The sequence below is a fragment of the Micropterus dolomieu genome, linkage group LG09, assembly GCF_021292245.1.
Source record: "Micropterus dolomieu isolate WLL.071019.BEF.003 ecotype Adirondacks linkage group LG09, ASM2129224v1, whole genome shotgun sequence".
Classification (NCBI taxonomy): domain Eukaryota; kingdom Metazoa; phylum Chordata; class Actinopteri; order Centrarchiformes; family Centrarchidae; genus Micropterus; species Micropterus dolomieu.
This window is the reverse complement of record NC_060158.1, coordinates 28,514,203-28,529,683: the sequence shown is the minus strand read 5'-3', so window position 1 is coordinate 28,529,683 and position 15,481 is coordinate 28,514,203. Positions and strand designations below refer to the sequence as shown.

General features: G+C 40.9%; 1 protein-coding gene across 1 annotated transcript in view; it reads left to right on the top strand.

Moving 5' to 3' along the window:
* thsd7aa (thrombospondin, type I, domain containing 7Aa) overlaps positions 1-13,396 on the top strand; it is a 171,738-nt gene extending 158,342 nt beyond the window's left edge. The window contains exons 27-29 of the mRNA XM_046059591.1: positions 4,481-4,690; positions 7,382-7,469; positions 10,315-13,396. Coding sequence (XP_045915547.1) covers positions 4,481-4,690; positions 7,382-7,469; positions 10,315-10,402 — 386 coding nt within the window. The 3' untranslated portion in view covers positions 10,403-13,396. The remainder of the gene's footprint in view (positions 1-4,480; positions 4,691-7,381; positions 7,470-10,314) is intronic.
* Positions 13,397-15,481: the final 2,085 nt, after the last annotated feature.

Below are 15,481 nucleotides of genomic sequence, written 5' to 3'. Positions count from 1 at the left end.
GAGGTGTGTCAAGCAAGCCAGAGACTCTTTTGAATTTCCTTCAGAACTTTTCAAAGTAAAAGCTCTCAATTAAACACGACATAAAGTACTGCTGCAAAAATGTACTAGCGCACAATAACTTGGAATTAGATAAGGTGGAAGTGATTATGTGTAACTTTTGCTGTCATGACTGAGATCTGTTTCATCACCAGCCACTATAATTATTGTTTTTTTTTGCTGTTATCAAAGTAATCTGGCCACGGGCCAGATATTATTGCTGGCGGGCTAGCTTTGGCCCACGGGCCGCCTATTGCAGACCACTGCTGTAGACCTCCAATATGGCTGCGAGAACGTAGACCCGATTGAGTATCAGACCCCTTGTTGGGATGAAAGCAGTGTACCTAGTAGTAGAAAAGAGAAAGAAATTAGAGGAAAGACGAGACAATAATCTGACGCAAATGCTGCTGCCACCTGCTGTTTTCCCATTATCCTCAGAATCAGAACACACCTGGATTATAGCACTGCAGGTTAAAGAACACCTGCTTTAAAGCTGGCAAATGTGGAAATGTGCATAGCGTCTCTTTTAATGAGGAGATACTTCACCCTGTCCCACCCACCTGAAACCCACACCCAACTAATAAGATTATGTATGGTTCCCATGTGGTGATTGCATGCTAGACCCCATAATGCAGGCATATCTTCTGATTGAAATATTAAATGAAATAGCAGGACAATACTGCGCCATTGACTTTAGACAAGACCGACACCACAATCACTTTCTGCTGCCCTATGAGTGTGATGAGCAGTGTGACAACAATGCGCCTGACCACACCTCATTTTAAGACCAACACTCCCAGGTGTGCCATTCATTTGCAAATGGAATAAGGGACATGACTGGGAACTTGAGATCACCAAGCAGCGATTTTATAGCTTTCTAGATTTGCTTCTCTTAACATGTAGTACATTCAACAGTTAATTTATCAGTTTTTTGTCAAGTTAAATTCATTTTCTGAGACCAAAAGCAGTTCAATTAAATACTTCCCTTTAAGCATTGTTTCTACAGTATGTCTTATTAAGAAAATATGCAGCCTCAAGCTGAATTTGATTAAAATGAACATTTTATTCTTATGAGAGGATATTTGCCTCTACCAGCAGTTTGAAGCTTTTCTTATCCTTTGATGTCAGGCCATTTCTAAACTTGCTGTGAATGCCAAGGGAGAATTTAAAGTGCCATTCAGGGAGAGGAAGAGGATAATCAATAGTGTTTTGCTCAGACAATTGAGAAACTGGGAACGGACAACGCACTTTGATCTTTAGTCTGTAGTCAGGATTCTGCTGTCCAGTAGAGTGACATGAACAATACAGAAAAACGACATTCCTGTTTTACTTGTGTTTGCAGTAAAGTAAAGCTGCTGCCATGTTTCAGCTGAAGCTGCAGAATGTTGAGTGATTGGGCTGATCTCTAATCTATAGAGATTCTTTTTGACAAAATTGTCAGTGGTTTTTTTTCCAAATTGATCAAAAATTCTTTAGAAAATCATTTAGGCCTAATCCAAATCCAGCGCCTTTCCCATGATACAATAAATATATCATTACACAAAAAGAGAAAATGCACATCATATTACAGACCTCTGCAGTAAACACCGACCAGGAACCTTTATAAGCTAATATATTTTAGTCAAACCTGAGGGTGTGGCATCTGGTTATGTTTTTGAACTCAAACCTTAATACTTTTTTGGTACTAGTGTGCCTGTAGTGTAAGTATCTTAAGATCAAAGTATCAAAAACTTACCAAGAACGCTTTACACAAAGGCCATGTTAAAAACTGGGAACGCACACAAAATGGCCAAAGGAGGTGCAGGCGCTGGCAGGGAAGAGAGCGAGCCACACTGGAAGCTGGAGCTTTTATATCCTGCAAGCACAGGGCCCAGGTGCTCCAGATCTGACTGGACACTCAAGCCCCATCCACACTACTGCGTTTTCGAATTAAAACGGAGACCTTTTGCTACGTTTGCACCTCCCGGCCAGACTACAGCGGCGTAAACGAAGACCTATAGCGGTGAAATTTAGTGAAGACGGAGGACTTTAGAAACGATGCTCACGCTCGGCTCTCTGGGTCCTAGAAGTCATTCAAAGCAGAAACATGATGCTACTGACCGGGTTTTTGACATGGTATTTTTATTAAAATATTATGTACCGTGCAAATAACACTTATCTGCCTACACTTGTACTGTGCATGTCGCCGTATTTACTTTGCATCGACTCCCATTCTGTTTTCCGCCGCCACACTCCCGTGTTACATTCAGTAACAGTCCCAGCTCCTTATTGGTGCAAGCTAAAAAAAACCTTCTTTGTCTGTATTTATTTTTTCTTTCACCAAATCTTCTGTAACCAGGAAGAGACCATCTGCTTCATGTTTACACCGGCACGCGCATGCCCAGTGTACCTGAACGGGCCAGAGCTGTGCGTTTTCAGTCGTTTTAAGACGGAGATCAACTCCAAAACGCAGCTAAAACGCTGGTGTGGACGGAGATCTTATTCGTTTTAATTCTCCGTTTGTAAACTAAAACGCAGTAGTGTGGATGGGGCCTCAGACTAAGCAGGGGTCGTCACACGTTTCTTATTCTTTGATTAGACAGCCTTTCTAATGCTGCAGTGAATGATATATGTAAACACGAAACATCTTCAGCTAACAATCATTCCCCTGTATGACAAATCATTTGTGAAGAAACACGCTCACATTGATATATTGAGTTATATTATTGCTCATCATATCAAATCAGAGCCATTTTATTTCCTGTCTGGGTTCTTGTAGTAAGATATTTAGCATTGAGTTGGCATATTTTGATAAATAAAAACAAATGTGTAAAAAAAGTTTGTATTACTCAAACTCAGGTATTGAAGAAAGTATTGTTTTTAGACTGAAGCTGAGGTATTGTATTGGCACTTATATCGTAAAGTTTCAAACAACATCCAGCCCTAATATGAGGTTGCAAACGTACTCCATGATGCACTACACACCGCAGAACAGAAGATGAAATGTGTTTTAGCTTGTGGTTGTGTGATTCAGAGATGTGGTTGCTAGAAGGAAGCTAGAGCTGTATGGAGGACGAGAGGAGTGTGGGCAAATATATACTGTGGATAAATGAACATTATAGCAGCTTCCCCAAGAGACTGAACCCAGATATATATAACATGACAACACACACACACAAACACACACCATGCACTTCTTTTCCTTTGTTTGCCACTCAGGAGATGCAGATGATCATTTCCTCATTTCCTCCTCTGTCTGCTGTTGGACGTGCGCAGCAGCTGTTTGTAATGCAGGGAGTTCTGAGGCCGATTATTCTCCAGAGAGTGTCGGGGAGCTGAGGACCCCCTGCAGGGTGATGAGTCAGGGATCAGAGAGAGAGAGAGAGATGTGGAGGAGGGGTGGCTTCCCTACATGCACACACACACACACACACACACACACCCCACCCGAGACAATCAAACACACACCCTGTCTGACAAAATAGACAGGAGCGTCAGACTGCAGCACTGTTACTGAGCTGATTTTATAATGAGAACAGCTAAATCGTATCTTTATCAAAGGCGCTCCATGATTTGTTGAACATGCTGTGTGTATTTCATTTTTTTGTCCTTTCTCAGAGACGAAGTGATGTGCTTGCTTTGCACCAACAGAACGGCTAACTCACAAAAACAAAACCTTATCTCGCAGCAGTAAAGAAAGAAAGAGAGTGAGATACATTTCTTAATCAATGACAGCAACCAAACCTGAAGCTGACCCGAACTTGAAGCTTTGCAAACAAACAAAATGGCCTGAATGCTGGATTCAGTCTGAGTAGCAGACCCAAACACAGAGAGAACATCAACACTGCCATGATGCTCCACTAATTAACAAGCAGCCACTGTTGTAGAAGAAGCAGCGCAACAATAACAATATGTTATTTTACCTGCTCTTCACAGAACTCACACTCTCTGTCTGCTTCTTCGTCTTTTTCTCTACACAATTTGATGCACCATGTGATGTGATAGATACCTAAGAACCATGGCAATTCCTAATCAGAGTCAGACTTGACTTGACTCCCCTGGTCTTAATTACTGGTTTCAAAAGAACCCGTAAAGACCTCTACAATAAAGACAAATTGTGTAGTTGTTGTGAGCTGCCCCAGATGCTACGTCAGTATTGTAACATGTCTGGTTTTTATCGTAGCCAAAAACAAGATGCCTTTGTAGTTGGAAGACCTTGAACAAAAGTCTCAGATGGGAAATAAGCACTATTCAATTAGAGTGCGTCAGAAAACCCGGGACGGCAAAAGAGGGAAACGGCTGGGGGTGGGGTAAAACTTATTTTTTCCTTTTCAGAAAGACTGCTTAGACTGCTCATACACAGACAAAAGTCACATGTTTCTGGTGACTGCAGAGGGTGTAAGAAGTGAAAGACTGATTTGTCCACATCATCGTGTTTAACCTTCCTCCTTCCTGTGTCAGGCAGGAGTGTGCGGCTGTGAGGAGGGCTACACTGAAGTGATGACGTCTGACGGCCTGCTGGACCAGTGTACAGTCATCCCGGTGCTGGAGATCCCCACTGCAGGTGACAACAGGGCTGATGTCAAGACCATCCGAGCCCTCAACCCCACTCAGCCTGCGGCCAGCACACCAGGGAGGGTGGGACGGACCTGGTTCCTGCAGCCCTTTGGCCCGGGTAACACAGCCTGATACATCTGACCACTGGAAGCGCTGTTTTTAGGATGTTGAATGACATGATGACATAACCTACTGAAGCAAAGTCTGAATAAGAACATGAGTAAATGCTGGATTCTGATGGTGTCACATCGAAACAGTAGCAGAACATACAGAGACAAAATCTGTACCAAATTAAAATATATTCAATTTCATGGAGGAAATCTGTGATTGCTGAGAGCCCAAAATCATTGGTTACAGACCTATAAATGGAGGGGAGTGGAAGGAGGGGTGTTAATAGCCAGAGAAACAGAGGGAGGTCAAACAAAGGAGGGAAGGAATGGATAAAAGAATGTCAAAGGTCGACTGTGCAAGCAGCTGATTATGAACCATATTTCCGTTTATTGTTCGACCGCAGCCTCCAGTGGCCGTATGACGATAGCAAAGGAGGAAGTCAGTTGACATAGTGTACAGAGCTAGAAAGTTCACATTAGGAGGCAGAGATGCTCACAAGTCTTTGAGCTAGAGTCCAACTCAACTCTCTGAGCTAGAGTCCAATTCAAGTCTCTGAGCTAGAGTCCAATTCAAGTCTCTGAGCTAGAGTCCAAGTCAAGTCTCTGAGCTAGAGTCCAAGTCAAGTCTCTGAGCTAGAGTCCAACTCAACTCTCTGAGCTAGAGTCCAACTCAACTCTCTGAGCTAGAGTCCAAGTCAAGTCTCAAGTCACTCGCGGTTATCATGAATGTTGTATCAGCTGCTGCGTTCAATCCAGGCTGCTTATAAAACTGCATAGCTATAAGGGAGTCTGTAACTGTAACCTGTTTTTCACTTACAGAGCACAACCATGTAGCCTAATGTACAATGCCTCCACAACTAATCACAGTTTATAAACTACAGTAAGCCAACACATTCCCCAGACTCTCAAACCCAGGTTAACTAAATAAAACTGTAACGTTACATGATCAACAATAAACCTGTAACCTGTTTGCAGCCAAAATTAATAATTAACGTGATGGCAGCCAGCGGGACGTAAATGATTACATTTATCGACCACCACAAGTTCAAACAAACGCTCATTCATCTATTCATAATGAACCACAGTCGGAGTTAACGTCTCGTAGGTCGTAGCTGAAGCAAGAAGCAAGCTAACATTAGGTGGCCAATGCTGAGCTAAACATCTTTACTCACCCCAGGTTACTAACCTATTTTGCGTTCATTGCTTCTTTGTTTGGGCCTTGTTGTATGAAGTTTTAAAGCCAAGCCAAGGTTTTAAAGGCAGGTTACAGGTAATGCAGGGAGGGGAATAACATCAAGCTCATCAGATGTTTCCTAAAAATAAACATCGTTCACGAGTCCCGCACCTCGAGTCCGGGTCAAGTCTGAAGTCTTTCTAGGACGAGTCTCAAGTCGAATCTGAAGTCACTGTGTGTGCGACTTAAGTCGACTCGAGTCCGAGTCTCAAACTTGAGTCCCCATCTCTGTTAGGAGGTGGATGGCTGGATAAAAAAACACAGGACTTAAGTCACGTGGCACGTAACATTTTAACCCAAACCACAATTTTTTCCTAAACCTAACTAAGTAGTTTTGTTGCCTAAACCTACCAAACTGCGACCGTGTCACAGCGTTTACCACGTGCTTAACGACTTATGTCATGTGACGTATTTAAGGTCCAGTACACCTGTAGCTGGTCATATAAACTCAGCAAAAAAAGAAACGTCCCTTTTTCAGGACACAGTTTTTCAAAGATAATTCTGTGAACATCCGAATAATGTTACAGAACTTTATTGTAAAGGTTGTAAACAACGTTTTTCATGCTTGTTCAATCAACCAAAAACAATGAACATTCACCTGTGGTTACGACACAGTGTACAGAAGGCAGCCAATTAAGGTCACAGTTATAAAAACTTAGAACACTAGAGAGCACTGACCTGAAAAACACCAGCAGGGCAATAAATTGCAATGTCCGTACTGTGAGACGCCTAAGACAGTGCTACAAGGAGACAGTACAGATGGCTGATCGCCCTCGTAGTGGCAGATCACGTGTAACAACACCTGCACAGCATTGGTACATCAGAACATCACCACTGCGGGACAGGGACAGGATGGCAACCACTGCCCGAGTTATACCAGGAGCGCACAATCCCTCCATCAGTGCTCAGACTGTACGCAATAGGCTGGGAAAGGCTGGACTGTGCAGTACTTTCTGCAGCTGGAGGCCACACCAGATGCTGACTGTTACGTTTGATTTTGACCTCCCTTTGTTCAGGCGCACATTTTTGAATTTGTCTGTGAAACATAATGTCGTTTATGTCGTTTTGGGAGTCAAACTGAAATAACTAGCTGCTTCTAGAATGAAAACTTCATGGGTGGAATCCTTATGTACAGCACGTACATGTAACAGTGTGTAATGTTTAGCTTTTCTTAAAACTGAATCATCACAGCGTCCAGATGGAGGCGCTGCAACATAATAACATCTGCCCTTCATTCTGTGCTGCACACTGGTGTGAAAGGCTCTGTAGTGTGTACCTTTGTGTTACACTGATGATTCAATGACCACCAGTTCGCCACACTTGAGTGTATCAGTAAATGCGGCTGAATTCCACACAGTATCATGTGTTTAACTCTACTGCCCCCTTCAGCTTAGACAAGGAAATGAAATGTTATGTTATATTCCTGCAGTGTATTTATAGTTAGTGTGTGTGACTCTCTGTGCAGATGGGAAGCTGAAGACCTGGGTGTACGGAGTGGCAGCAGGAGCGTTTGTGCTGCTGGTCTTTATAATCTCCATGACATACTTAGCATGGTAATGTACACTTACATGTTCTAACTGTGTCTGTTTCTGTCATCACATGAGTTACTATTCATGCCGTCATTCACCAACATTCAGTGAAGTAATGGATGAAGGAACTACCCATCTGTTGAAACAAAAGAGTTTTCAAAAGCATCCATTATTGCTTTTCTGATAAGATATAGGCATGATCTAAAGGTTTTAAGTGGATATCTCCACTGAAGTTACATAGAGTATAAATACAAATAGATATTGTGGAGAACTTTAAATGATGTAACTGATACTTAGATCTTGAACACTGATGAACTTCAAGATTTTACCTATATGTATTAGATCTTATTTTACCTTTATGTAATAAGATCTTATTAGCCAGTTTATCAGTTTGTATTTATTATTTAAAGGACCTTTTCAACAACTCATTTATTTGGTTTACTCTTCACAGTCATTTAATATCTCCTGTGATTCTGGAGGAACTTTGTCAGGCTTTACTACTTCACACTGTTTTCATGCATTCATGGAAACACTGATGTCAGCAAAGAGGATGTTTTTAAAAACCAAGCTGGTTTTACCCTGATCATCAATGTCTTTATTAAACATGCCAGAATTTCATACCAATTTTCCTTTTATCAGCTCTGCTTTAAGCATTTAATATTTGCGAGTGCTATTCCAGGCTTAATTATCGGACACTATAAGCAGTAGACCTTGACTTTAGTCCTAGTCCCCATGTCTGGAATAAGGCATCAAACGAGCGAACTATGCCTGCTCATCAAGGTGGGTTAATAGATTGTACCTGGGTGTAACCTCCATTACATCACTGCTTGTTCATTCATTCATTCAGTTCACTTCATTTTTCATTTTACTTTGAGTTCCCTCATCATTTGTCACCTTCATTTCTTGTTTTTCTGTCTCCACCTTCACCCTCGTGCTCCCTGCTCAGTTACTGTCGTTGTTGCCTTTGCTGCAAGTCGAGGTCCAGGTCCCCCTCAGACGGGGTTTACTGGATGGACCCAAACAGCTACATGGTGCCATACACCTGTCCTGCCTGCCAGAAACTAGAGCAAGATGAATTAAAGCGGCACAGCCAACTCCACCAACAGCAGCAGCAGCAGCAGCAGCAGCAGCAGCAGCAGCAGCAGCAGCAGCAATATGAGGCGCTGCCACCACAACCGCCTCCACCTCCACTCCCACCCCCACCACCTCACTTTGAAACTCTCATCACTTAGTCAGGGCCTCACCTCACCCTCCTGTAACTCACAGCGCCTGATATTCATTTGTGCCCAAAGACCTCCAGTGCCTGTTCATTCATTTCAGTGGATCACTTCCTTGAGGTGAGAAGTCCAGAACAGCTTGCCTGGCTCTGTCCAAAGCTCAAACATACTCACCGATTAACATCTTGTAGCATGTGTTTTGTTTTGTTTTTTTATACCTGTGCTCAGAATGAAATGTAAAAGCAAAAATGTGTGGTGTAGGGATGAGTTATGTGCTGGGTCTATTTCTTCCATCCAGTGCAGCGTCTCGGGCCAAATCACAGGTTGCAGGTTGTAGTCACAAAGCACAGGTTTTTAGTTTTGGTCTCTGTTTATTTTATTTTTTTTAAGGCTGATAGGGCTGAAGCGAGCCATAGGAATAATAGGATAATAAATGTTTTGTTGGTTTTAATGTAGTCAAATATGAATACACCGACTGTAAGACTAGTAGAATGAGCCAGTTAAATACCCACCATATGTTAAAAAAAAAGGTCTGTTGGCCAGGCTGTTTAAAAATACTGTGAACATTACTTAAGTGTCTATAATGACACGTACTGCCCTGAGTGGATCTCACTGTTCAAACATCAGAATACATTAGAGCTTTACAAACTCTGGATATGCCATCCTGCTGGCAGTCATAATTGTAATATCTGTCCTCTGCTGCCATCTTGCGGTCATCCAATCACATTTCATGTAGACGCAGTCATTGTCTTCCATTTCTATTTTCATCCAAGTGTCCAAGTGGATTAAACCATTTATCCAAAATATTGTACAAACTAATGTGAAATATTGTCACTCTCCACAAGTCGCATTTTAAATGTGATATAAGCACTGATTACTGTATTTACTGTAGATCTAATAAAGGTTTCATTTCAAACTGTTTTTAGGGATTGAATTAGGTTTTCTGCCTTCCAGGCAACTATTGCTAATCATTTCCCTACTATGAAAATAACCACTTTTCTAAAACAACTGAAACTTACTTCAGTTAGTTAATCCATCAAGGTCAACATTCTGTTGGCTAGTATTGTTAACTGAAAGTTATTCCTACATGGTATGACAGTGCAGATATAATTCATCTACTCTTACAGATGCAGCGCAGTGGTACAGTAGTTAACACCCTCCAGAGAGAAGGACCTGGGTTTGAATCCAAGTTCTCCCCTTGTCTGTGTATCTATAGTCATTCTCACGAGGGGAATGACTTCATTATTGTTAATTGTTCAAATGCCTAAAACAAACTAAATTTACCTGATAAGGACCTCTAGTGGCAGTAAAAATTACAGAATTAGCGCAAAATTGTTATAAATACATAACTGTTACTGTAGTGTTGTCTAACAGCAGAATTTGATGTTGAATTTGGTGGACTTGTTCAAATCTAACCTAAAATCCAGTGGCTGCCTGGAAGGGGAACACATTAAAAATCAGTTTGAAATGTAGAACATATGTGATTTGGAGTAAATGGAAAGACAGTGGTATGCTCCATACAGGGCAAACTGAACAGGAAACATCCTGACTTAGCTTCAGCAGTGCTATGCCTCTCACACTGAAGGCTCCGCTTGTTGAACAGTTGTGTCCAGATTCTCTAAACATTCTCTTCTTGTGTGTTTGTTCTGTAGCAAAAAGCCAAAGAGGCCGCAGCGACGGCAGATGAACAACAGGCTGAAGCCGCTGACTCTGGCCTATGATGGAGACGCCGACATGTAGAAGTTTTCCTGCTGACCACACTGACCTACAGACATGCGTCCTAATTCAGGACACACAGGGTTGCTATGGAAATCCCTTGATATCAGGGTTGCTTCCGGGCATTGTTCAAACTACAGGTGGACACCCTAGGAAGATGATTCTGATAGAAAGAGGAACCTCAAAGATCAAGACTGAATCTCTGTCCATTAGCAGCCTTGATGCCCTTGTCCTCTTTTTTAATTTCCATTTTGATACTCTGTTTCACAAGAGCCTTCATTCTTTCTTAATCTTCTTCTGGAAGTCTGCCTTTGCTTCTCTGCCATCTACTACTGCCGGTAACATCCAAACCACAGTCGTTGGAGAGGGTCGTCCTTTTTGTTCATTTTGTCACATCTGAGTGGGATCATCTGTTTAGGATACTCGTTCTTTGTCCAATTAAGAAGATTCTGGCCTGGGTCCATCAGCAAGAAAAGATAAAACCAGAGAACAAGAGCATAATGATCCCCAGAGCCACTTCTGCCTGTATCTCCCTTATCCATTTTTTCAGGCATAATTGTGCACTATATTAGTGCAGCATGATATGTACTTATGTCTAGCTTTGCCATAGAAAACTGCCTCTCTCAATACAAGATGGTGTACAGTCTTGTGCTAGAAATGTAAAAAAGTAGACTTTTTTTGCAAACAGAACTCACCAATGTTTGTTAATATTTTTCTTCTATTACCTCTTGTGTGTGATACGATGGGACTCAATGTAAATAGAATTTTTTTCTGCTTTCTCAATTTGACCTTTCTAGTATGTACAGCTTCACGTCCCAAACTCTCTGAGTTCATTTATTCTCTGACAATTTTTTGACTGTGACTGCTTTAAGATCATGATCTTTTACTTTTGTAAATTATACACATATACAGTATACAGTACATATACACTACTACCACTGACGCAAGCTGCAGGAGATACAAACCCCTTCCATTATTAAACCCTTTAGCTGCGATATGGAAGGAAAAATAGAGTATTCAGATGTATAAAGGGCTGGGACATCTGAGCTTGGAGAAAGAGGAAGTTTGTTCAAATAAATTCACAGGGCGTCTCCACCCATTTCTGTATCTTTCCGAAACCACAATCCGACCTTCACACCTCCTTCACATTGTGATTGGCCAGCTGTGTGGAGGTGAGAAAGGAGCCAGCTTTTGAACTTCATACTTCTCTACATTTTTCACAAGTACAACCCCATTCATTTCTTCCAGGAGAGACTGTCTGAAAACGTGTGCTGCTATCCGCATATTTCGCATCTTAGCCCTCTCTATGACAGTATGGCAGTTTTGGAACAGTAATACACACTTTTTATCCCCGACGTTGTAGGACAACAAGTCATATGGACCAGTTCTCTTCTAGCATAACACGGCCCCAAGCGTTTAGTGAGTCTGATGGACTGGATGAGACTGAGTTCTGTTCCATAGGCACCTCCAAATTCTGTAAACAGAGCTTTCTTTTTCTCACATTTTGAGAACAAAACCGATGTATAGTGTGGCCCTTAGTATACCAACATTTCCTGGACTGATCAATGGAGCAATTCACTGATCCGTGTCAACTTGCAATGTAAGGAAAGACAACACAGTCCCGTCATGTTCATCAGGCTTTTGCTGTCAGGGGGTAACTGTTAAATCCATTGCTTGAAGTAGACCAATGGAAATAGTGGAAGCCAGAAATAAATTCCACTGTTTGTTCTTGTTAGGAGCTTAGACACATTGTTCATCACAGATTGTTCAGATTTGACTTAACTGAAATGTCCCACTATAAACCTGGCTATCATGGAACCTGCATGACTTTACCCTTGGTATTTACACTCTGTTTGCCTTTGGGGTGGTAAACTTACAGACTTTTCACAAGGATTGCACAAATGAACCATCAGTTTCGATCTCTGAGACATCCTTCCACCCTCTACTTTCTTATATGGCACATTGTATAAAGGGTTTATAAATTACAACTATTGGCTTTATTAATATTGATATTTTACTAATGCTTAATAGATACATTTTGGTGATGTTTATCCTTTATAAGCCATCAGGTTATTGGTTACAAATGTTAGTGAATCATTGATTTATTTTTAATTTTTTACAATCCATCAAGTCAGTTGTTATAAATGGAAGTTATTAATCTGTTATTAATCATCCAAAAGGCCTGATTCTTGACTCATTTTGAATTTACACTGGTCTTTGTGAGATGTCTCCATCGCCTCAAATCCAGTCTAATGTTGTTTGCTCTGTTACACCTGGAAGGACATCCTTGATGGAGGTTCCCCTCCGTTCTCAGCTATAGAAAAACTGTCTAAAAAACCTTAAGGATTTGATTCCGCCTTGCAGGTTTTATTCATCCACAAGTGTTTAATGACATCTAAGTCGGTGATGTATCCCAGAGAGACCTCACCAATGGAGAGTTGTTGTGGTCTCCATGTCTTAAAGAGCATTTAGCCCTTAAACAACTGTATCACTCTGGGTGATTGTTAGTGTTCCAGGATGGTGTGAAGTTCTTTCCAGAAGCTTTTCTACTGACAAAAATTCAGTTCAGGAGGAACCATTGTATGCAAGTACCTTGAAAACATACTGTGCTGCCTGATAAGCTAAAAGTCCAGTCACCCAAAGTGAACAGTGTATTATTTATCAGTATGAGACATCATATCATTGCCAGAGAATGGCATTTTAATATTGTATGGAGTGTGTTGCTAGTAAGTTAACGGAATGTTTAATTTATATTTCTTGGAATATGAGTTGTAAATAAACTGCTAAATATTGTTTTTGTTTAATTTATTGTTCATGTTCCATAATGTGTTTCCTTTTTTACTGCACAAGATGTTTAGCAAAACGAAAAAAAAATACTTGAGGCATGAATGTGGGTGTGCTGAAAGCGATATTGATAACCTTGTGAAAAACAAAGTCGCTGATGAACGCTGTCCTTTTCCTACTGTTTGTTTATATGTATTTGACTAATTGCTGATAATAAACAAGGGAAATATTTAAGTTGTTGTATTTTTAAAAGCGTCTTCGGTGCCTGATGTGAAATTTAAAACAGAACAAAATTTTGGGTGTTCATAGAAGGTTATAAGTAATAAGTCTTTGGCTCAGTATTTTAACTTTACATACAACTATAGAGTCCAAAGGGAGATTTTCATGTTTTATGTTCAGTTTGCTTTTGCAAAAAAGTCAAACATACAATTTTAATGTTATGAAAATGCAGCAGGATTATTAGCAAATCAGAAATAATTAATTTATATTATATTATAGGATTTAACTTGCATTAAATTCACCTCGGGGCACCAATTATCACCTCCAAAAAGGGAAAATTATTGATTCCACTGTGACACAATTAATTGATTCATGAACAACCTGCCTCCTACTACAGCCAAATATTTCAAACTTTGACTCATCAGTCCACAGCATCTGCTGCCATTTTCTGCACCCCAGTTCCTGTGTTTCTATGGACAGTTGAGTCGCTTGGGCTTGTCTCCATGTCTGAGGCTTTTTGGCCAAGTCTTCCATGAAGGCCACTTCGGACCAGACTTGTCCGGACAGTAGATGGTGTACCAGAGCTGATGGCACTGCAGAACATCTTCCAATTGTGAAGGGAAGTAAGCATGATGCATTCATTTCATCTGCTGCAGTAAGTTTCTTTGACCGACCACTGAGGTTACGTTTCTTTGTGCTTCTTCAAAAGATCTTGGACAGCACATCTGGAAACCCCTGTCTGCCTTGAAATGTCTGCCTGGGAGAGACGTTGCTCATGGAGTTTAACTACCTTATGCCTTGTTGATGTGCTCAGTCTTGCCATGGTGCATGACTTTTGACAGTAATCTGTCATCAGCAGCCTCACCTTGTTAACTGAGTCTGGCTGTTCCTCACCCTCTTTTATTCCTCCTACACAGCTGTTTCTGTTTCAGTTAATGATTGTGTGTCAACCTACGTATTGAATTGGAAATCACATGTTTGGTATAATTGTTGATTCATACACCTGACGATATGCCTACAAAATCCCTGACTTTGTGCGAGTGTACCTAAAAGAATTGATACCGGTTTGAAGGCAAAGGGTGGTCACTGCAAATTTTGAATTGATTTAGCTTTTTCTTATGTTCACTCACTTTGCATTTTGTTAATTAATAAATGTATAATATAATAATATAATCTATTAACATATCTATTTCTGAAAGCATTCCTACTTTATAGCATTTTCCTCACCTGCCTAAAACGTTTGCACAGTACTTTATGTAGTTGACATACTTTATATCAGATTCTCCATGAGCTTTGAGGCTTAAGATGATTACCAGCATTGCATTTTGGCAGCTCAAGTGCAGTTATAATGAGCCACTTTCTTATACATATTTTCATTTTGATTCTTAGTTCCACTTTTGCTAAATCTGAGTCACTTAAACATCCATTTTGGTCAAACTGATGGGCTGGTGACTCTATAAGACCCAGTGAAACTGCAGAGCGGCTGAAATAAAACCTGTGAAACTAATAATAACAAAGCACTTTATAAAGTGGATGTGAGCAGATTACAGCAAAATTTGGCCCGTCTGTCCCCTTCCACACAGTATAGTGAGGAACCATCCAAATTTAATGGCCACAGCACAGTCTCCCACAGCAATAGGACTATTTAAGCCACAACTCAACCACCACAAAACATGTGGCATGGCTGAATTACCCTGCTTGAAGGCCCTGTTAGCTTCAATTCCTCTCCCTCTCTGTACGGTATTCCTAAACTGGAATATTACATGGGCCCAGGAATATGCATCATGTGAGAACAGTGTCACCTGTATTAAGTGATATTCCCAAACAAAGTTGCAGTTAAAACTATTATCACAAACCAACTACCACTCAGTAAACTTTTGGGGCCATTGACATGTCCGTATCTCAACTTAACCTACCACAACTCCTGTGCTCTCTGGGTTGTTTGCAATAGACAGTATATGCTACAGTAGTAGCATGGAAGTAAACATTTTGTTTGTTAAAGTTTTAACATGGAGCTCTGGGGCTACGCTGACCAACAGGAAAATCTCAGTGTGATATTTTAACAAATTTAAGCATAGTACTGCTGACAGTTGCTTTTAG